The 24,582-nt window shown below is 32.9% G+C and overlaps 1 protein-coding gene across 1 annotated transcript in view; it reads right to left on the bottom strand.

Moving 5' to 3' along the window:
* LOC118183804 (deubiquitinating protein VCPIP1-like) overlaps nucleotides 1–24,582 on the bottom strand; it is a 73,634-nt gene that overhangs the window by 33,711 nt on the left and 15,341 nt on the right. Inside the window, exons 3-6 of the mRNA XM_085816085.1 lie at nucleotides 21,562–21,687; nucleotides 9,108–9,347; nucleotides 2,325–2,534; nucleotides 977–1,064 (exon numbers count right to left, since the gene is read on the bottom strand). Coding sequence (XP_085672211.1) covers nucleotides 977–1,064; nucleotides 2,325–2,534; nucleotides 9,108–9,347; nucleotides 21,562–21,687 — 664 coding nt within the window. The remainder of the gene's footprint in view (nucleotides 1–976; nucleotides 1,065–2,324; nucleotides 2,535–9,107; nucleotides 9,348–21,561; nucleotides 21,688–24,582) is intronic.

The following is a 24,582-nucleotide window of genomic DNA, read 5'->3' as shown; positions in this document are numbered from 1 at the left end:
AATTTCTAGGGGCAGGGAATGGAATTTACATAATTTAATTTAATTAGTTAAATAAATTTCATTTATTGCTAGGAAACTTAGCAAAGCCTAAAAATTAAAAACCAGGAGATTCAATGATCAACCAGAGATCTGATGAAAAGTGAGATCCAGGCTCTCAGTAAAACATGAGAGTTTGCAGCTATGCTTACCATTAAAAATCAGGGTACTTGCATTTGTCCCAATGACCGTCAAACTGTTACTAAGCAGCAAGATTTAGTTATCGATAAGCATGAGGTAACAACACACTCATAACACCTATACTTTTGTTTCATGAAACCCTGATTTATCCTCAATAACCCATGTATAATACTGAACTTTTCCCCTGCATTTTGAAAAATATATATATATATATATATATATATATATATTAAAAATTTGAGACTGCCCTTTTACAGAAGAGCAAGCAGGGGATTATTTTCAAAGTCATGAGATACTACCATCAGAAAAAGAGTGTGTTAACAGACACAGTATGTTCAGCTGCTTGGAATCAGAGAGCTTAACAAAATAGTAGAAATCAATGAACGCCTTTTACGAAACACAAAAACAAAGCAGGTCAAATACTGATTGTTTGTTAAATAAAGAGGCATCAGTTATTTCAGAATTCCGCAAGAAGAATTGGAGTAACTTTGGCAAGATCTCTGCTAACTTTCAAGATTCAATGATAGCCAACTTTTACATTTAATGGAATAATACATTAAGTATCAGAATCAGTTTTTAAACTGAAGATTTTATTGGCAGTGAGATTTAGCCAAACATTGTCTAACGCCCCAATATCACTTATGAATTAACACAAATAGTTTTTAATAGCTATTCAACTATAAACGAAAAAAATTTAGAGCTTTCTTTACCATAAAATTATAAAATAAAGTCATTAATTTTTGCAATATTTAAGAGCATAAAATATAAGAGTAATCACAAAATTGATGAGAAAATATACCTTTCACACCATGTGCATTGTTTCAATCCAGTACGACTCATAATTGGTACAAGTTCATCTTTTACAGGATCATATTTACAAGAAATACCTATTAAAAATAAAATTATTTAAACAGTTGTAAAATAACCAACAAGACATTAGTCATAAATCAAGTTTTAAAATTCAAATTTAAACCAATAAAATAAATGATTAATTAAAAAGTTATCAAAAATGCTTAGTAACAAGATAATTTACAAAAACCTTAATTTACCAACAATAGGACAAGGTGTATTTCTAATTTCTCTGCATATTTTACTCAGAAAAATAACAAAATTTAAGCAGATATATTTACATGTATACAGCCAACTGGCACCATGCGCATAAGCATTCTTCATTTTCAACAAGCAATGGTATAATTTTTGTTTGCATTCTTTTCATTGTATTGCAAGTTTCAATAATTTTTACAGACAAATAAATCGTGATATTTTTTCCGTGTTAAGTTTAAATTATGTTTTAATTATATCATAAGTTTAAATTATCCCCTTGTGAGGTCAGCTTGCAATGACAGAAACTGCATTCCTGCAAGAATACAGTTCATAACTTGAAAAACGCAATAGGTTTTTAACTCAAAACTTCAGAAAGGTTAGATTTATTAAGTCAAAAGATTCATTAAAAAAAAAAGGAATACTAGCAATATTAGTGGTACATGACACTGGTAAATCAAATATCTTTAAGTAAGTGCCACCTAAATTCTAAGAGACATAAATGCCTACATGCTAATCTCTTAAAATAAATGTGTTTCAGAATTTTCTGTAGAGCTTGACATTCCATATTAAATGTTTTTCTATGTTACTTGGGTGGGGAGGAAAACATATCTCCTCTACATTTGCTTTGAGTTTAAATTGTTTGGAAGTTTTATTAAGAAGGAGAAAAGAAGAGTCCCTTAATTATTTAAATTATTTTTAAAAAATTACATTATTACATTTACATTACATTTACATTATTACATTTAAAAATAATGTAATTAAAAAATTACATTATTTTTTAAAAAATGGACTTCATCATTCAAGACTTTCAAATGTAACTTTATTTACTAAATACCATTTGCATGTTCTTAATAAATATATGTTTATTAAATGAAATTTCTCCCCCTTCTTATTTTTAAAATGAGAGATTCAATGATTTTTCAAGATTCATATTTGCAAAAATTTAAGATATGTTTTATGTCTAATTAGTTTAATTTGCATAAATGTAAAAGTGATTTAATGTTTCACTGCAAATTTCATGGCATCTGAAAAGTATGAAACATACTTTAAAATTCATAAAGAATTTTTAACTAATTTTTAATAATGATATTTATTAAATTTACCATGCAAAGGAAATTCGTATTCAGTATCTGGATTCATCTTTTTATAAGTATAGAAAATTATATTATATAAAGCTCCACCAGGGGTCAACCAGCTTTGTTCCAGTCTTAATTCACACAGGGCTTTACAAAATAAACAACGATACAGACGACCTTCCTGCACAGCTAATTTTGTCTTTTCAATTACAACTTCTGTTTTAGGACCAATGATTCCTATAAAAATTTGGCAAAAAATACAATTACTTTAAAATACTAAAGAAATATCAGAAGAAACTATATCATCAGTATAGAGAACCACAGCTAAAACATGCATGTTGATTAAAAAAAATCACATTTAACAATAAAAAATCATTTGTATATGCATATAACAAATAAATAAAATAAAAACTATCCCCCAATTTTTTTTATGATGAAAATTATTTAATCCTGTATACCTGTGATACATAAACTGAACAAAAATTGCAAGATGGAAATATATCAAATTTTACTAAAATACAAATCAGCAAGAAATTATATATATGCAAACTTAACCTACTATTGACCAAGAGGGTATGCAAACTTAACCTACTATTGACCAAGAGGGTGACCAGTTAATGAAATGTCAAGTTTTACAGCAAAAAAATGACAATTTATTCAGAACTTCTTACATTTTATTGAAAACCCAGGGGGCAATTTTATTAGTACTTTCCTCTTTGTTCAGTCTCTCAAGTCATCCAATTTAATTTCCCTTGTCATATTAATTTGTATTGTATCTTTTTGACTCAATGAACATTTTCAGTTGCTAGCCTGAATGCAAACTGAGACTCTCTACCCAGAATGAACTGAAAATTTGCTTACACTAAGGTACAGTCATAAACCTTTAAGCAAGTCCACTAAAGCTGCATTCAGACGGGAGCATAGAGGCATAGTTATAAGGGCATAAAATACAGGTCATCCATTCATACCTGCGAGATGGGAGTCTAAGCTGTGGCCAATGCGAGAAGCTAAATTATGTAAATTATGTATACAACATATGTATATTTTTTTTCATACAGGGTGTATAAAAATGTAAATGTAGGGCACATTATAATAATTGAGAATTGCAAAGCAACCCATTATCTGAAATGTCATTGTGTGCCACTAGGTAGTGCTATGCATGACTGCATTGGGAGTGATAGTGAGGATTTTGTCTCTAGTGGTAGCCAGCATGCAAAGAGCATGCAGTGGTATATAAATGGTGAGGTTGCAGACATGCACTTAATATATGGAATAGCTGAGACGATGGATAAGCCGCTGAACAAATTTATCAAGAATGTTTATTATCAAGAATAGGCATCAATCACACGACAGTGAGTTGGCTTGTGTGCATCATAATTTGTGTGAGTATGGGTCATCAAGAAGTATCAGGACTAATGAGGGTATGCTACGATCAATGCATTCAGGCGTTACAGAACAAATTGTGTTGGATGTCGCGAAGACTAATTTCAGTACAAGCATATCTGCTTTTTTATTTGCCTTAACCCTCTGACTGCTCAATTTGTGGACCGAAATCGCTTCAAAAATTGTATAATTTTTTTTTTTTTTTTTTGGCAAATTTTAAATCTATATACACTGGTGTGCAAAAATTAAGGACGAGATGGTTTCTTCAATATAACTTTGTACAAAAGCTTTCCAAATCAACACATTTAATACCGTAAGATCCCCAATACGTAAGAACATGAGTAATGTAAGCAACACTTACTAAAAGAGAAATCAGAGGGATAAAAAGAAGCTTTATTGAAAAAGTAGCATGGAGCGCAATGCGACTGAAGGCCGAAACATCCCTGTGATGGGTGTCCAGCAAGAAACATCCGGTCTTTAATAGGGGATATGATCTTCCCTGACTGCTAAGCAGGTTTCACAGCGTCTGCCCATGCTGAGAATGAGGGTGTCAATGAGTTGTTGAGGCATCGCTGCCCATTCGTCTTGCAGCGCCAATCGAAGCTCCGGAATCGTTACTGGTGGTAAGGTACGAGCTGCCAAGCGCCTACCTAGAAAATCCCATACATGCTCGATGGGATTGAGATCCGGAGATCGTGCCCGCCAATCCATACGTTCAATATCCTCACTCTCTAAGAGATGTTCAGCAGCTACTATGCGATGACATTGTGCATTGTCGTCCATGAAAAGTAACTGCGGACCCATAGCGCCTCTAAAAAGACGCACATATGCAAGAAGAATCTCCTTACAATAACGGGTCCCGTTGACTGAACCTGCGTCGAAGATGTGAAGGTCTGTACGACTACCAAGCATGATGCCTCCCCAAACGAGAACACCGCCACCTCCATACCTGTCCCTTTCAATGATGTTCGAGGGATGATTGCGGCTTCCCCGCTCTCTCCAGATGAGTATGCGATGAGAATCGCTATTCACTGAATCTGCTCTCATCTGTAAAGAGTACTCGTCCCCATTCATTGTCTCTCCAATTCCGGTGTTCCCGGCACCACAGAGAACGCCTTCTCCGATGGGCAGGCGTTAGAGGTACACACCGTACAGGGCGTCGTGCAAACAGACCACCACCGTGCAGTCTTCTGGCCTCGGTAAAACACAATATCGGTCGTCCAGTTGCCTGTGTCGTGTGTCTAGCGATTTCTCCCGCTGTCTGCCGCCTGTTTCTTCTGGCCTGTAAGGCAATATACCGGTCATCTGCGGGTGTGGTTCCTCGTGGACGACCACTACTAAACCCCCGGATAGCTGTTCCTGTAGTTTGAAATTGTCTCCAAAGTCGTGAAACGATGCTGTGAGCAATTCCGAACTCTGCAGCCACACTTGTCACACTGCGGCCTTCCTCCAACTTCCCAATGATTCGACCTCGGGTAAAAGCATCCAGATGTCGTCTAACAGATTGATTATTCGCCATTTCTCGCTGAGGCAGCAACTCGGTGTGATTTTAACTGCTATACGGCGTGCAATCTCTTTGCCAGAAAAACTGATCTTACACCGACAACATGCTTTATACTACTCAGACATTCCCCCATTACGTCTACCTGCATATCTGCGCATGTGCTACCGTACATCACCTTACTTAATCTTGTGATTGGTCTTTCTGTCCGCTCTGCCTTTTCGTTCAGCTGATATGCTAATTTTTCGACTTCGTCCTTAATTTTTGCACACCAGTGTATATTGGAGAATTGAAAAATGCATTTTTTCTTTCTAGAAAATATTTTTTATATAGATTTTTATCATGAGAAACTAAGTTGCCAGAAATACCAATTTTTAAATTTTATCACCAAAAAAATTTTTTTCAAGTAAATTTAAGTCGAATTACAGTTAATTTCTATTTATTGCATAATATAAAAGGTAGAATTATAAAATTTTAGAAAATATAAAGCACTGAGGAAAAAATACATTAAAAATGCAGTTTAGTATGATAGAGTTCAAAACGGGGTTCAAGGCAAAGTTCAACTTCACAGTTTTTGCATGAGATTCAATAAATCTAATTAATAATCAATTTAATTATTAATATAATCAAAAATCTAATTAATAATTCAATAATTTAATTAAATAATCAAGATAATCGCTGAATATTTTCGAGCGGCCATTTCTGTGAGAAAAAAGCGGCAAAATGTCGTGTTTGAGTGGTAATACCACGTGCCTTCAAACGCCCCAATTTAGCGGACAACTAGCGATATTTGTTGTCCAAAACGTAAACTAAATGTCTAATACTGTATATAATTTATTTCAGTGGTCAAATGGGGAAAAAACGGGATGCGCTAATCAATAAAGGAAGAAAAACACACGCCCGCGGAAATCGCGGGATGCGCAGATTTTGCTACATTTGCCTTGCCCGTGGAAATTGCGGGATGAGCAGCCAGAGGGTTAAGAGTGCCTCTTAGCAGTACACAGCATTTTTTGAATGCCGAGTCTTTATATGCCTTTAATCTCCGTAGGGTTCAGTTACTGCTTCTCAAAGATCATCCTGCATGTGCACATTTCATACAATGATATTTGCAACAAAGTGTCCGAGATGTGAATTTTCAGCTTATGTGTTGTTCACTGATGAGGCCGAGTTCAATAGGGACGACATATTCAATCAGCATAATGCACATTTGTGGGCCCAAGAGAACCCCCAACATCGCTTCACAGTAAATACGTAGACAGGTTTGGTCGATGACTACATAGCGGGGCCATACCTTTTACCATCCTGCATGGATCTTTCAGGAGTAGGTTTTTCCCTCCAATGGAGCATTTTGGACTTGCTGTTTACAGGCGTTTGAACAGTTCATTCCCACAATGATGGATTGTGGACTGGTTTCCTGACTCCTATGCTTACCTAATTTATTAAGCCTTGATTTCTTTCTGTGGAGAGCCCTCAAAGCTATCATGTATCACTATCCTGTTGAGTCTGAAATGGATCTCATGATGGAAAGACTTGACTGCACTGTTGCTACAATCAAAGAAACCCCTGGTGTGTTTGACTGTGTCTAGCAGTCAAGTATTAGGCATATCTGGTGTCTAATGGTGCAAACTTCAAGCATCTGTTGCAATATTAGAGCTGTATTCACCTTGTATGCCATTTGTACTCATGATGTCAAGTAAATGTTTCGAACTAATATCACTCTCTTGTGGCCTTTCTAATCTTATACCTCTGCTACCATTTACTTCTGACGTTTCCGGTTATGACTTGTTAAATAATTCACAATCTTATAATGTGTTCTACCTTCCCCAAAAGTCTGTCGTTACATTTTTTAAACAGCCTGTGTATATAAGGTTGTGCATAATTATATGTATACATGATATATATTGTTTCAGAATTTGTCATTACCATTAAATTTTATTTTGATGAAAGTAACAGTGCACACAGAGTGTAGATTTAGAAATTTTTGATTAAAATACTTGGTTGGAACATTATTATTTAGACTAATAATATAATGACATTTAATTTATACAGTTTTTTTTCAAGAATTACTTCATTTATTACTACTGCATGGATGGTATGTTTGCACTTTTTGTACAGAATAACATTAATTTTTTACAAACATAAATCATACATTGCATTGCTAACATCTTTTACAACACATATAACTGGTTCAATTAGTCAAATCAAACTTAAGATGTTTTCATGTTAAATACTGATGAATAAGATAGAATCTAATTACTAAGACTATTTATCTGCAGTTCAATACTAATTCAAATATGCTTTAGATTTGATATCACATGCAAACTAGACAAAATGCAAGTCCAAATTAAAATCATTTTAATGTTGTAGATGCAATTAATTATGAAAATTCTCAAGTTCTTTAAAAAGCAATTAAAATTGAAAAAGTATATTCAAATGGACATAAATTTATCAACACTGTTACATCCTTTTATAATATTTTTTTGTTTTGACCGATTGTATATTTAAACCTATAAAAATGTAACCATTTTTATTGGTCTGAGGCTGACTTGAAAATGTATTATTATTTAGTTGACATGGGATATTCTTCTCTTAATGGAACCCAATCACAAAATGTAAAACAAAGTGCCAGATGTGATAGCCTGATCGCAAATAAGCTGGAAGAATGAACATCAATTCAGGAATTTTTCTCTTCTAGATTTTTAGTTATTTAAGTGAATGAATTGACAGCTGCTAGACATGAACATCTGCAAGTTAACCATAAGCACATTATTGACTGGCATGAGAAGCCATCTGCAAAATGGCGAAATAAACATCAATGCAGCACTGACTGTCACCATCTAGATTCTTAACTCATTCAAATCATATAGTGGCCTGTGCATGAAAAATAAAATGTTTTTGGATATGTTACTTAAAATTGGCAATACTATGTCTTCTGCATAATCTAAAATTAACCTGGTGAAATCTATTTTGTATTTGTCTCATTTATCCTGGATTTAATAAAATAGTCCTTCTTTTCATGAAGCTTTACATATCATTAGTGCTGTCGCCATTTAGTTAGATTTTGCATCAATATGCTTGGTAGTAAATGACCATTTAAAGTTGCTGATATATTATACACATTAATTAAATTCTTTCATTTTTTTGGCGAGGACAGGACATTTTTGATTAAATAATTATTTCTGCATTATTACAAAGTGTTTGTCTTGCCGATATAAATTATTTCAATACGGATTCATAGCTTACAGAAAAAAACTCCCAATATGCACGTATATTTTAAACAAACTATATATAAATAATTTTTAAACATTACCACTATGGAACACAAAACAAGAGATGATAAAATATTTTAGATTTATCCTAATGTCAAACATAGGAACTGTTGTTTGCTAACCTAATGTTAAACCTTGATCAAAAGTCCTAGATAAATTGGGAATTTCTTTTCTGCTGAAGACAGAAGGGATCCTATGTATTTGCAGCTAGACGGAACTTCTAAGAGTTTTAACTGTAAAATGTAACCAATAATGTTAAATCTAAAATTAATTCTTTTTTAAAATGAACATTTAACCATAATATTTAAAGTTTTGTTTTATTTACACAGCACTTTAGAGTTTTCAAAGTAAAATAATTCTTCAGTGAATTCATATTTATTAAAAGGTTATACACAACTACTATATGTAATGATAAAATATGTGCAGCCATATTTTAGTGGATGTAAACTGTCATGAGAAAGTGTAAGACAAACACTTTAGTACATTTTTGTTATTATTTATAATAGGATATAATCAACTCATTAAGCATAAAAATCAATGAAAATAAGTCATTAAATTACGACTTCATTATATTTATAATATGCTTTTGAAAGGCATACATATATTTAAATAATTGTAGCCCTAACAATGTCATTAACTTTCATTTCATAAACTTACCATTGTCAGAAAACAAGAACAATTTGCTGTCAGCTACTAATGAGGGATGAATGCCATTCTGTTCAGTAAAGAGAACTTCCATTGCTCCTACCAAACGCTGAACATAACCATCACTTAAAGCCCGGCTGCCGCCAACAGTACAGCTGCCATTAGCATCAAATTCTATGTACAAAAAAATACTATTCTGAGGCATACCCCAAACTTTTGGCAATAATGCTGCTGGTAGAACAGGAAGAGGTTCTATAATGAGAAAATTTCTTTTTCAATAAATCTCACACACACGCACAAAGGAAAAAAAAAAAAAAAAAAACCTGATATGTACACCACATGAATTCCTTGTACGGAATATTAAACTATATGGAATTTTTCTTGCATTTCATTTAAACTTATTGGATTGAATTATATCTACTTCCTCAATAGTGCATAAACCACAATAGAATAAATGGACTCTTTAAAATTCACTATATTTGTTTACCATACAGACACTCTGGCGCTACGCATAGTTCCCTTAACAGCATTACATTTTATAACTCAAAATGCGCAAAATTTATATCATCTGAAGAATTATCTAATCATTGACACATGTTCTATTCAAATATTATAATAAATCTAAAATGATGTATAAAAGAAATTAAACAAACAAACAAAAAAGAAAAAAGACAGTTTTTTCACAGACGATTCAGCATTTCTCATTCAATTAATTCAGTCCTCACTTCTCTATAAGGCTAAAATACATAAAACTCAAAATATTTATATTGTTGCAAAGCTTAGTTTCTCTAGATTGGCAACAAATCACTATTCTGCCAAGTTTCAAATATAAACAAACAACTGCCATGGCAAAAATAATTAGGCTTAGCCACACTTAAACAACTTTTAAATTATTGATAATTCTACAAAGAGATTGCATAGAGATTTACTAAAGGCATAAAAACCTTAACCGGAAGATAAGAACAACATAATTCAATCACTTTTAAAGCAAAAAATGCACAATTTACAAGCATATAAGAATAAAGAAACTGAGATCACTGAGCCGAGTAACATACTAGATATATATATACATATATTTATATACTTTTGGTGTGGCCGATTGCAACCAAAATATGAGGTGCACATCTACATGTTATAACAGTCCTATATACAAATTTCAACGTTCTGAGGCTACTCGTTTTTGAGTTATGCGAGACACGTACATACAAATGTATGTACAAACAGACACCACAAAAAATTCTCTTCAGAATTCCTTTTAAATTAATTTTATAAATTTTTTTGGGAAAAAGAGTCCTTTATTCTGTCCTTACACACAGATGTCATGCAAAAACATCATTAAATTGCATTCAATAGCAGTAAAAATGAATATTTGCATCGAAATGTGATGCTTGAAACTTTTCGCAATTACAATATTTCTGTTTTACTTCTTACAAGGAATTAAAAAAAGAATAGGGCAAGATAAAATTCTTATTTTAATTCATCAGCTTTTGAACTAACTCTAGCAGAAATTATCCGACCCAGGCTATTTCAATAAATATTCTTGTGATATTAAATGAATGCTCTTCCCACCCACTACAGACCAGCTCTTATTGATGCTACATGTTTTTTACAATAAATATATATACACAGAGATAGACAGACAATTGTTTTTAATTAAAAAAATTATATCTAGATAAAAAATATACTTAGTTTTGCAACAGAAAAATTTAATATTCTGACGTTCTAAAACTACAGACGAACTCAATTTTTTTTTCACAATGAAATACTAGAAAAAAGTTCCCTCTCCCCCTCCAAAAAAATCATTTAACATGAGTTTGGGTAGTTAAAAACATTATCCAACACAGAGGAAAAAAATCAAAAAGATATGATTTTTTATTATGCAAAACAACCCAAAATAGTTAAGAAAAATCTTTTTTCACCATTTAGTACCACATATGGCGAGAGGCTGTTTTCATAAATGGATATGTCTTATGTAAAGAGGTGAAATAGAATTCTTTCCCATCCCATAAAAGCTAAGGTGTTATTATTCAAGCATCATAATTTATTATTTCTGAAAATGACAGTGTATTTTTAGGTATAAATTTTCAGTAATGAAGTAACCTTGAAGCTTTCTATTACTTTGTATCAGGAGTACAAATAAGTCCCTGCCTTTTTTTAATAAAAAAAAAATGGGCATTTATTGTGAAAGAATGGTACAATATATTTCATTCAAAGTTTTGTCAATCGTTAGCCACTACTTTTTCCCATCTTTCTGGCAGCACATGGATAACTGTGTAAGAAGAACGCTTCACCTTTATCTTTTGAGGCTATCCACAAATCAACGCAAGTTTTGGTATCTTCATACGATGTGAAGTGCTGCTTAGGCAGGCCATGCGCTACTAATCGAAACAAGTAATAATCAGAAGCAGCAATATCTGGTGAATACAGTGGGGAGGGAGGGAATTTCTCATTACAAAATTATATTATAGATATTTGATAATATTTGAAGGTTATGTTGTTAGCAGATGTCCAATCATATGATATGACATCTTACATCAATTTTAACCATAACTTACTGGTGGCCCTGTTTTTTTATTCAAACTTATTTGTACTTCCTAGAAAATCTGCATTCAAAAAAAAAAAAAAAAAAAAAAAAAAAAAAAAAAATTTTTGTTTTGTTTGTAATTGAGAAAATTATTTTGCTCTACTATTTTAAAATAATAAAAATTCCATATGTGCCTTGAGATTTAAAGAGACAACTGTGAATATATTTAATTTGCTGGATGTTCGGTTATATCACAATAATACCTGGTTATTGCCAAATATTTGGTAAGGTATGACAGGAAATGGATGTTTACTGGATATCTTTTACACCCCTAATTTCTTGCCAAGAAATTTCACTATTATTTGCATTCAACTGAAAGATGACTTTATATTCTTTGACAGATTTTAAATTTTAAATTATAACAAACTTCTGCAATCAATTTACAGTGAAAGCTTTAAATGCTCACAAAGATGAACCCACAATATTTGAAGAAATATTCTTAATGAATTGCCATGGAAAAAGAGGAGTACTTTTCCTTAATGCTATGATCTGCACTTTTGATGCCCATATTGGCTTATTTTATTCCTCACATATTGGGCTTGATACTAGATAAAACAGAACAATTGGGAATAGCATTCTCTAGTCTCATAATAAAATACCCCAAAAATCTGTTATTGGGGATGACCACAGCCTATCTTATTTGTATCTTTTTGTGAGTTATTTCCCCCAAAAAATTGAAATAACGATTTTATCATTCTTAATACATGACCTGCAGTTAATATGGTTAACAGGTTAGGTCATACGAATATTATGAAACACACTACGGCTATCTACCTAAGAGGAGGAAGAACTTTTGAAGGAAAATCTGGCTTGCATTCATTTTACACACATGAGGAAAACCACAAATCCAACTATGCAGCCAGCCCATTTGCTTGGGTTCAAATGCAGGACAAACCAAAAGGTTTAGCACTTTTAACCACTTGATCAGTACCACGGCTATAGTTAATCCATATAGCTGATAGCTAAAAAATCATAAAAGCATAACTAAAAAAACTCAAAGATTTGTTTTGGTCCCACTCGACAAAATGGTGCTGAAGGTGTAGAAGCTGACTTAATTTCTTGTGGACGCTATGCTGAGTCAATATACAAGATCATTTAATAACTGAAATGATAATTCTAAAATGGATAAAGCATGATTTAATTCAAAATAATAAAAGAAGATGTTATCTTTGTTGTTGCAAAGGTTTCTAGATTTGCAACAAATCCACTATTCTGCTAAGTTTCAAATGTAAAAAAATATGGCTGCTATGGTAAAAAAATTAGGCTTAGCCACACCTATACAACTTTTAAATAGTTGATAATTCTACATCTATAACATGCAAGTTAATTAAAGGCATAAAAACCTTATTAAACATTATTACTTTATTAAACATTTCTTTGAACACGCGCATGCATAAAGCATACATTACACATAGTCGAAATTAGGAAATTGCAACCAGAAAACTATTTGATGTGTATTTGTGATATTTATAATGACGAGGAATTTGATTTAAATCATATCAAAGTACATCGAGATGAAATACTACATTTAGTAAGGAATTACCGTATTTGACGGCATATAAGACACACTCTTATTTAGAACGCCACACACAAGGAAAAAAGTTTCAATAGTCCGCGCAACAGCACTGTACCACAATAACTTAAAATGTGGTTTCTTTTAGTTCTCATGTTTCATAAAAGCCAAATAAACAATCATTGAATGCAATTACCAAACATATTTTTATTAAGGAAAATTAACAAACGGCAAGCTATTTTGAACATGATATGTAAATTTCAATAATGAATAAATGAATGAACGGCAAGCAATCAAACATAATACAAAATAAAGCAGAAACAGCAAAAAACACGGATTCAAGGAAAACGTTGTGTTAGCATTTAATTAGTTTATTAAAAACACATTCCGTCAAACATTAATTGTTAAATACTTGCTTTATTCAGAAACATTAATGCTCAAAAAACATTACCATTCAAATTATTATCGTTCAGAAAAAAACTGTTGTTGCCAATCGGGAAAATACATTTTAAATAAAAATTAATACGTTGCATTTACATTTGGGCATCCTGACTTAGTTACGACCTCTGCGTCTTCATCTGTAATCATCCTCATCAATCCGTCGTTCAATTTTGGTGAATAACCGTGAAGCATATCGAAAAGAGTTTTATTTGTAGTCTTATTTATCATATTGTTTAGATTTCTTTCGCATTCCTTAATCTTTTTGTCCCAGTCTCTCTGATTCGGATTTTCCATACTCGTTTTAATCGTAGCCAAAATTGTTCGATTTGCTCTTTCCACCATTCCATTACCACTTGGACGCTGAGTTGAATTGAGTGTATGACTGATTCCATTATTTTGACAGTACTCTCGAAATTCCTTCGCTGTGAAACATGTTCCTCTATCGCTGATAATTTTTTCTGGTAACCCAAAATCATCTACAAAACTCTTCAATGCAACTAACATATACTTGGTTGCAGTACTTTTCATAGGATATAAGCATGTAAATCTCATAAAATTATCAATTATTACAAATAATTCTGTATTTCCTCTTGAAGTTTTTACGAATGGTCCTAAATGATCTATATGTATAATTGCAAAAGGTCTTTTACCAGGTCTAATTGGATGCAGTACTCCTTGTTTCTTACCACTAGGCATTTTATTTACTAGGCATTCGAAACACATCGTAATGTGACGCATAACATATCGTTTCATTCCTTTAAACCAGTATGATTCCTTGATTTTGGCAACAGTTCTGTCTGCTGAAAAATGTCCCAAAAGATCATGAAATTTTACTACAATACCTTTTCTCATCGATTTAGGTATGACATATAACAATTTCTCCTTTTCCTGATCTTTCACTTTACGAAACAATCGATTATTCTTCAAGACGTAATTTTCAGTTACATATTTCTCTACATTCGTTCTATCATTTATCTTTTTCTTTAAAATGTCTATTAATTTGCGTAATTCTGGATCTGAATGCTGAATCATAAGAATTTGTTCATCTATCGTTAGCATTAAACAAAATTCCAAGTTGTTTTCAATTATAAAGTTTCTTCTGGCTGATCAACTGGCGATCGGCTCAATGCATCTATGTGACTCATTCTTTTGCCTTGCCTGTGCTTTATTTCAAGATTGTATTCCTGGATCAGATTACTCCACCTTGCTATCTGAGGATTTGAAGTTTTCTTCGCATTTAAATAAACTAAAGCTTGGCAGTCTGTAATTACCGTAAATCGGATTCCAATTAAAAATTGTCGAAGTCATGTCAAAGTCCAAACTATAGCCATTAATTCTAATTTGCTTGAATGATAATTCTTTTCTGTTTCTGTTGTTCCTTTACTTACACAATAAACTAAATGCCACTTTCTATCTTCACCTTTTTGCAACAGCATTCCTGCCAGTCCTTTGTTGCTCGCGTCTGTGTGCACTTCAGTCTCTGCTTCGGGATTATATAATGCTCCTATTGGTTCATTAGTTAAATGATCCTTTAAAGTACTGAATGCTTCTTGCTGATCTTCGTTCCAACGAAATGTTTCATCCTTCCTCGTCAGTCTCGTTAGAGGCTCAGCTTTCTTTGCGTATTTCGGTACAAACCTTCTAAAGAAACTTGTAAGACCTAAAAATTGTTTAACTTCATGTTCACTGGTTGGTTTAGGAAAGTTTAATATGGCTCGTACTTTTCTTGGTCCAGGTTGCATATTATTTGATTTTATTAGAAATCCCAAATACTCAACTTCATCTTTTCCAAATTCGCATTTTGTCAGTTTCAATGTCAGCATTGCTTCTCTCAATCTATTAAACACTTTCCTAAGTTTTTCCATCATTTCTTCCCAAGATTTAGCCGGAATTAATATGTCGTCCAAATAGCACAATACTTCTTTATTAAGCAACGGACCTAAAACTTGATTCATAAGCCTCTGAAATTCTGCAGGTGCATTAGCTAACCCAAAGATCATACGTTCAAATTGACCAGTATCATCTGGAGTGATGAAAGCTGTTTTCAGTTTCGCTTCTTCAGTTAAAGGAATCTGCAAATATCCATGAGCTAAGTCCAATGTAGTGAAAATTTTACACTCACTAAGACATTCAAGAAGATCATCTATCCTCGGGAGTGGAAATTTATCTTTAACAGTTTGCGAATTCAACTTTCTATAATCTATCACTAATCGTAATTCACCTGTTTTTTTCTTTACGAGTAAAACTGGACTAGCATACGGAGACCTTGTTTCAGTAACAATTCCATATTTCTTCCATTCATTTATTATCTTCTTTATAGAAGCACGCTCTTCGGCATTGGTTTTATACGACTTCATGCAAATAGGCTTCCGCTCTACCGATAAATTGATTCTCTTTCAAAATTAGTTTTCGATCGCTGTAGTTAGTGGCTGGTATCACTGTTTCTCCCTGTATTACTTCCAATAATGAGCCTAACTCATCTTCCGATCCCCTTATTAAAACATAACCGTTATTTATTTCATCAGTTTTAACTTTCCCGAAATTAACCATATTACTTTCGATTTGAGTTTCTTGGGAAGCCTTCAGTTTAATTCGCGGAGTGTTGCTATCATTTTGCAACTGTGAAAATGGGCAGTCATTAGCATAGTGTATGTGCAAGGTATTTCCTATCTTGGCGTATGCAATATGCGGTAAATCAATCCATGTTCGACCAAGTCGCATGGTTGCGTTTCATCTCCTACAATTAGAACTGTAATGTCCTTTCCTTCCACATTATCAATCTCTAAGTTAACAGTTACTTTTCCCAATGTTCTAGTGGCTGGTTTATTCTGGTTCCCAAAGCCAAACAATTCTTCCACATCAGGTTTTACAATAAGATTCAGTCTCTTAGCCGCAGACTGTTTCAATAAACACGAACTAGAACCCGTATCTATGATTGCAGTAATTTCTTCTCCATTATTGATGCGAGCATACTTTAAATATACAGCTGGTGAAACACCTGAATTCTGGTTAGACGTACACCTTTTAAAAGTATGACCCTTTTCATTACATTTCCTGCAAATAATTTCTTTTTTAGGCTGAGGACAATCCGTTGCTATATGTCCATAATCATTACAATTGAAGCATTTCGGCTCACCCTTTTCATTGGGGATGCCAGAATTATATTCCCTTTTCCTTTCGTCTGTTTTATAAAATTTATCCCTCAGATTGTATTTATTATTAAAACTGTTTTTAAAACCCACTTTGAAATTACCATCTGTCTGCATGGAATCTTTAACATTTCTTTGTCTTGAATACTGATTATAGGATCCTTCATAAAATTTAGAACCAGATTTGGGCTTTGAATTATACCTAAAAGTTTTATTTTCTACTTGAAGTACTTTTATCCTTGCCCGAATATTTTCATATTCATCTAGTTTTTCAGCCAACTCTTCAGGATTAATGAATTTAGACCAATCATCAATGAAATGATCTCGGATAGCAGCGGGGACCCTTTTCTTTAATTGATCAGTGATAATAAGTTGTTTTAAAGAGTCAAAATCTGTTACATTTAATCCAGCAAGCCACTCTTCAAAATAATTTTTTAATTCAAACGTGAAGTCCTTCCACGTATTACGCAATGTTTTAATATGATCAACGAACTTTTGCCGAAACTGTTCAGGGCTTATCTTAAATTTTCTCAGTAGCAGTTGCTTAACGTGCTTATAGTCGTTAGCTTTTTCTTCTGATTCACGGGCAATTAATTGAGTTATTTCATAAGGCAATAGACCCAACAGCTGAGAAACCCAGTTTTGTTCTTCTAACCCAATACGTCGTGCCTGTCTCTCAAATAAAACTAGATAAAAACTTATATCACCTTCATTCAAATCATACTTATGCATTAATTTACTCATATCACAAATATTACTTCTACTAACATTAGAAGGAACAGAATCATTTACATTACTACTTCTGATTTCCGCTTCTATTTTCAATTTTTCAAGTTCAAATGCTCTTTGCTTATCTTTTTCTTTTTCTAAAATTTCTAACTTTTCCCTGTCTAAACGATCATTTATAATTCTATCTAGCATTTGTTTAGTAAAGTCTTTGTTATAATTCTTACTATTCAAAATCATATCTCTTAAGCCTACAATTTTAATATCAGAAGGGACATCTACATCAAGTTCCAAAGCAAGTTCTTTTAAATCACATTTTTTGCCTCTTGCCAAATAAGCCATCTTAGACTTCAATTTTCAAATACTAATACAATAATTATACTTAAGTTCTTTCCGTTTAATACTTAGACATAACAAACAGTTTATAAATTCACGTACCTTTCTACTTTCAGTTTTGGCGAGCTTCCGCATTCAGTTTAGGCTTAGCGTACGTTACGGCAATACGTTGTTAAATCTAGATAATAATTCTAGTTTATCCCACTTCTGAAATGTTAGCATTTAATTAGTTTATTAAAAACACATTCCGTCAAACATTAATTGTTAAATACTTGCTTTATTCAGAAACATTACCGTCAACATTACTGCTCAAAAAACATTACCGTTCAGAAAAAAACTGTTGTTGCCAATTGGGAAAATACATTTTAAATAAAAATTAATACGTTGCGTTTACAGTTGCCTATCATGAAATTAGACTTTAATCACTTTCAAAACCATAAAAACCCTTTTTACTATCATCATCATCGAAAACAAGAATATTGTTATCACTACTGTTTCCATCATTGCTAGTATCACCTTCTTCGAATAATGTGTCGTCTTCTGTTCCGTCTAGAGCATTACTGATTCCGCACTTATTAAAGGACTTAAAAATTACTTCAGCCTTTACATCCTCCCAAGATCTTTTTACCCACTCGCACACTTGTGAAATAGAGGGCTGCTTCATTCTACCTGAGGGTGTGAGGGCGTGATGTGGCTCTCCTATGCACTTGTTCCATCGTTAAATGGCTTATTCACCGATACATCTAAAGGCTGCAATTGGCTAGTCAGTCCACCAGGAATGACAGCTATCTGGGTTTTTAATTCTCTCGCTTTAATCTTTATGGTTTCAGTTCTATGGGCGCTAAACTGATCGAAAACCAAAAGAGACGGTTTTCTTAAGAGTTCACCAGGTCACCTTGCCCATATGTTCTGTAAACACAGTTTCATTCCAGCTTCGTCCATCCAGCCTTTCGGATGAACATGAATAATTACACCCGTTGGAAGTTTTCTTTTGAATATGAAAAACGGCGGTAGTTTTATGCCAACAGCATAACATGTTAGAACTACCATATACAGTCAAAAGTCGTTAATTCGGACACCCATAATTTGGAATGATCTATAATCTGGACATCAAAACTAAAAACTTTCTGTGCATGCGCCACGTTGACACATGCGCAGAGGCGTTCACGCGTGCGCGTAAGACCTTTTACGACTGCGCATATGAGTGTGCCCAAGTGCAGAATACGTTTTCGAGGTGCGCATTTTATGTATAATGGACGTATAAGCTAAAATTATCTAATTATCTATTTCAGTTAATGTTGATGATTGCGTTGTTCCTTAATTTTCGAAATGCATCCGGTTTATTATTTTTTGCAGACTGTAAGAGCAATTTTATAAAAGTAAGCTTAAACTTTCGATTATATAAAATAGAATTTCCGATATATATTTGTTAGTATGTAAAGGATCTAAAGCGAAAGTATGTTTTGAAATCCGAAATCTGTTTATCAATTTCACGTTGCTCGGCGGCGGGCGCCTAATGAATTGGAATTTGATTTGTCAGCACTATCCTTATCTTCAGCGCAGATGTTTTTATTTTATTTGGCTTATAATTCCTTACCAAATGTAGTATTTCATCTCAATATGCTCCGTCTTTGATATGATTTAAAACAAGTTCCTCGTCATTATAATTCGCTTCCGATAGCGAAGAAAAGTGACAGAGGTTATTGAAAACAAAAAAATTTCGATTGACAAATTAGTCGGTGTTCTTGACACAGCAATTATAGGACTTGAACGGCGGAACTTTGTAACTGAACAAGAAATTATGTCTGTTTAATAGAATTAAATAGAAAGTATTATCACATGAAACGAAGCAAAACTTAAACAACTTACATTGAAAGAAATGTTTAATAAAGTAAACAAATAAATATTAAGCTTTTTCTTTTTGCAAATTTTGATACACTTTAGATCATAATTCTTCTTTATTTCATAAATTACGGTTTCACATTTTTAATTTTAGAATTTCTGCATGCCATCTTACGAGATTTAAACTGATGATCTATAATCCGGAAAAATCGATAATCCGGAATCGCCGAAGTCCCGACGAGTCCGGATTAACGACTTTTGACTGTATCGGGTTTTTTCATTACCTATGATTTTTATGGTTATTGATTTAGACCCTTTAATACCCACAGTCTTGTTGGATGGTACATCAAATGTGAGTGGAATTTCATCCATATTTCCTATTTGACCGACGTAACATCCACAGACGTAATGTGACCGTCGAACCTGTTTGAACTTCGACATCAGCTTCAAGCTTTGGCGCTTTTTGGCGACAGATATTTCATGCATGCGCAAAATATTTATGGCAGATATAGAAAAAGTTATGTGTGTCTAGACATTTATACAGGCTAAAAATAGCATTCAGTATTGAAAGTTAAGTGTCCTTCACGTATAAGACGCAGGTAACTTTTTTGAGACCAAATTTAGGAAAAAAAGTGCGTCTTATATGCCGTCGAATATGGTATAAGCCGAATAAAATAAAAACATCTGCCCTGAAGATAAGGATAGATCAACTTCCAGTTCATTATGCAGAAAGTTTGTAGCTTTGAGGTCCAGATTCTAGATCATTCTGGATTATGGACGTCCAGATTAAAGACTTTTGACTGTACCTATAAAATTTTCCAAAATTTTTCTACATCATTTTCATTCTCAGCAAGACCCTTAAAATTTTCTAATTTTGTAATGGCACAGTAAAGCTGTAGAATTTTCAAAAACTTACAGATGAAAATGAACTACCCCTTACAATTTGTGTATTGACTAATATATCAGCACGAATTTTTTCAAAATGTTTCTACTTCATTTACATTCTCTACTAGAAACTTGAAATTTGCAAATTTTAACATTAAATTCCCATATTATAACAGAATATTTCACTATGGTATTTTTCACAATAGCTTGAGAGGTTATGCTCTTATGTGATTTTACATTAAATGCATTCCAACCATTAAGGATGCTTTTATTAACTTATGCCATATTTTTTGTTCTCTTGATACCTCAGTGATAATCTAAAGGTCATAGCGGTTACATTCAGCGAAATGGTTATACTCACTGATGGTTACGCTTGTAGACGAATAAAAACACGTCAGAGAGTTATGTGTGCAAACTTTTTTCTGCTAGGTCATGGTCAAAGAAGCAAACCCAGACAGTGCACAAGTTCAAGATCAAGCAATCATCGCCAATGCATAACCCTACATTGACCTCATCGATAGTTTAGAAGGTACTTTCTGATTATTTGCTCACCCACCAAAAGGTTGCAAATTTTCTGATGACTAATTTTTTGCAAGCTAACAGATTAAAGGCAATAGCTATATTCTAAATAACAGAGTACCAAAAATTCTATAATCAGAATCATTTAGAAAAATATTATTCAGCAAAGGTACAATCAGACACAATAAAATAATCTGCTAAGCATTACTCACAAAAATATTTGTCAAATACATATCAGTTACAAGAAAATATCAAAATTAATGAGACAAATATTTTAGCAACATGATACATTGCTATAAAGAACATGGTCACTACAAAATCTTGTAATTCAAGTATTGGCATTTAGGAACTGATACAACAGAATTGACTAAACATTCAAATATTTAATACTAGTGATAAAATTATTAATGCTGAATAATAATTAATATTTGATTAAACTGATCAATTACACTTAGATGTGAAGTTACTTACTTCCTTGCACTCCAACAAGTGGAATATAATGATTATGACTGTAACTACTCCATGCAATACATATAGGTTTATTTAATGCATTATCTTTCCCTCGACATGGTTCACAAAATCCAGGAAGAAAAAGAGCTGAAATTAAAAAAAAAAAAAAAAAAAAAAAAAAAAGCATAAAAGCATTTTAATGTAAGCTATTAATATCCTACTAATTTTTATATATTGTAAATAACTAATAACTAGAATTCTCAATTTATTTTTAACTAAAGGTACACATGTTAATTGAAAAAACTTATTCATAAACATACTAATCATTAAGATTCAATATTTAAATTTTAATAACTTTTTTGAATATTAGAGTTTTAAATGTATAAGGTATTATATAAAAAAAGACAGAAAATATTTCATAAATTACAAACTCCATTAATTATAAATTAATTAACTACTTTTCTAATTCAATAATTAAATATAAATCCTTTAGATACTTCACATACAGTGGCAGATAGGACCCGAGTGGTTTTGGGACGTTCAAGGAACTCGAACTGTCGAATTGACACAGATGACCGGGCGAGACAGCCCTGAGCATGAGGGAGACATGGATGCGCGGGCCACATATCACACTCAGACTCGAATGAGATATGGCAGCTGTAGGTTATAGAGTAGAAGCAGAGTAGAGCCTATAGTCGACAACATCAGCAGTCGTAGATTAATGAAAATACAGTGCAGTCAAGTTCTAATTTAATTGTGAAATTGAAAATATTGCATTATAACTGTAATTAAAAAGACTCTCTAGCGAATTATACTGAGTCACTGAATAACGCAAGTTGATAAAAATATTGCACTTGAAGTTTTTTACATTACGCTTTAGGTACATAAAATGGCTAAACGAAAACTCAAAAGAGATGCACAGAAACTTTGAGAAAAGAGACTAAAACTAATGAAGGATTCTGCAAAACATTGCTAAAAAATCACAGATGTGTATCCTGGATTTTCAAAACCAGCTTCTTCTCCCATGAAAATTACTGCGAAAACACAAGAAGAAGAGGCCACCATTTCAAAAACATTTGAAGCTGAAATATCAAACACATGTGTGGACAATTCGGTGCTGCTAACAACAGACACAACAAATTTACAAAATATTACCATAGAACAACAAGCATATCATCATCGTCCTTTTCATGTTTGTCGGCTTTCTATTTTGCACGACCGACAGCAGCTCAAGATCGGCAGGATTGTATCAGGAAACAATCCCTGCCAACCTTCAGCTTCAAAATATTTGCTGGCTCATCTACTGTTCTATTATCCTAACGGAAGTAATAGAAAATGGTTGAGTTTCTATAAAGAGACAAATAGATTATTCTGCTTCATTTGTTTACTTTATTCTAACAGCTCTAATAAAAGTATTATTGTTAATGGAGGAATGAGAAATTTTAATAGAATTAATACTTGCACTCAAAAGCATTGTTTCCAATGATACACAAAATGCCCAGATATCACAGATGGCAAAACCTATTCTGGACAAAATATCAACTTTTAGAATAATTTTGTCTGCTTGCGTATATTTGAAAATATTTCAATATAGTGAGCCAATAATGAATTATTTGCAGACTAAATGATTAGATTACATTATAAGGTATTTTCTCCCTCCTTTCTGCATGCCTTCATGGTTTTACTGGTTAGCACACTTGGCGCGTATTCAAGATGTCCAGGTTCGAGTCTCAGAAAGACATTGTTCAATTTTCTCCTTTCTGCATGCTTTCATGGTTGTAATGGTTAGCACACTCGGCAGGTCCAGGTTCAAGACCCGGAAAGGCAATGTTCATTTTTTATGTCTTCTGCTTCAAAATAACCTAATGCCTCTACAGTGGCACCCGAGCTAAAAGGTGGTAGATGTTGATTCTTAACCACCAGAATTTAGCGATTACGTCCTCTAATCCCCAGTCCCCCTTTAAAAGGGGGAGTATATAAGGTATTTTCTCCCTCGTTCCTGCATGCCTTAGTGGTGTAATGCACACTTGGCGCGTACTCGAGAGGTCTAGGTTCGAGTCCCGGCAAGGGCACTGCTCATTTTTTATGCCTTCCTCTTCAAAATAACCTAAATTCAAAATAAAATGATCTTAATTAATTCTATTTATAAATAACTAAATCAATACAAAAACTGCAACAAAATTAATGGAGGAAATATTTGTCCAGGTGCCTAGAATTAAAAAATATTTAAATGGCTGATTATGAATCAACCGCTGTTTTGTTTATATAATTATTTAGTCACTGTTATTTATTGTTTATAGTTTATTTGCACACACACACACACATGCATTATATGAATAAAGTGTTACTTTTCTGCAAAGGCACATTTTTAGCCCAAAAGGGCTATTAATTTCGTTTTCGCATTTTGCGTTGATTCACTCTAAACTGCGAATCACTTTTTAGATTGTTGCCACCAACTATTAGAGCCCTGTATCATATTTAAATAAATTAAATAATGAAGAATCTGCATAAATGTATGTATGTTTCTCCAACTGTGATCAAACAACGGTACCTAGAGACATAAAAGTTAGAATAACGTACGTCTCCACCAGAATATGGGCACCTGGAAGTCCAAATTTGGAATTTGTTTTATTATCTATTTCATATTTTGTAAAGCATTTATGAATTTTTGATTAAGAAAATCAACAATTTCAAAGCAAGTAGTGGCAACACTGTACACAATAAAAACACATTTTTATCTCCAGTGTGCGAGACTGTGTATCTGAAATACTCACGATACGCTCTTTTAAATATTTCGTGATATTGCTGTTGAATTGAAATTTATGGTTTAAATGCAAAGAGCATGATATTCAGTAAATAAAGGTAATACACAAAGCATTAAAAAGCCCCCTTCAGCGTAATTTCAATCTCAAATAACATTTCAGTTTTTTAATTTTATAAAATTATTTTTATGATGATAACTTTTATGTATAATGACATTTCATATGAGGCCTTAGGGCCAATTTCTCTGGCCAATCCACCACTGTTAACATATTAGATAGT

The sequence above is a fragment of the Stegodyphus dumicola genome, chromosome 4 (genome assembly GCF_044657685.1).
Source record: "Stegodyphus dumicola isolate Sdum_Otavi_A_Nest chromosome 4, ASM4465768v1".
Taxonomy (NCBI): domain Eukaryota; kingdom Metazoa; phylum Arthropoda; class Arachnida; order Araneae; family Eresidae; genus Stegodyphus; species Stegodyphus dumicola.
The sequence above is the reverse complement of the archived record's forward strand: the minus strand, read 5'-3'. Positions and strand labels throughout refer to the sequence as shown.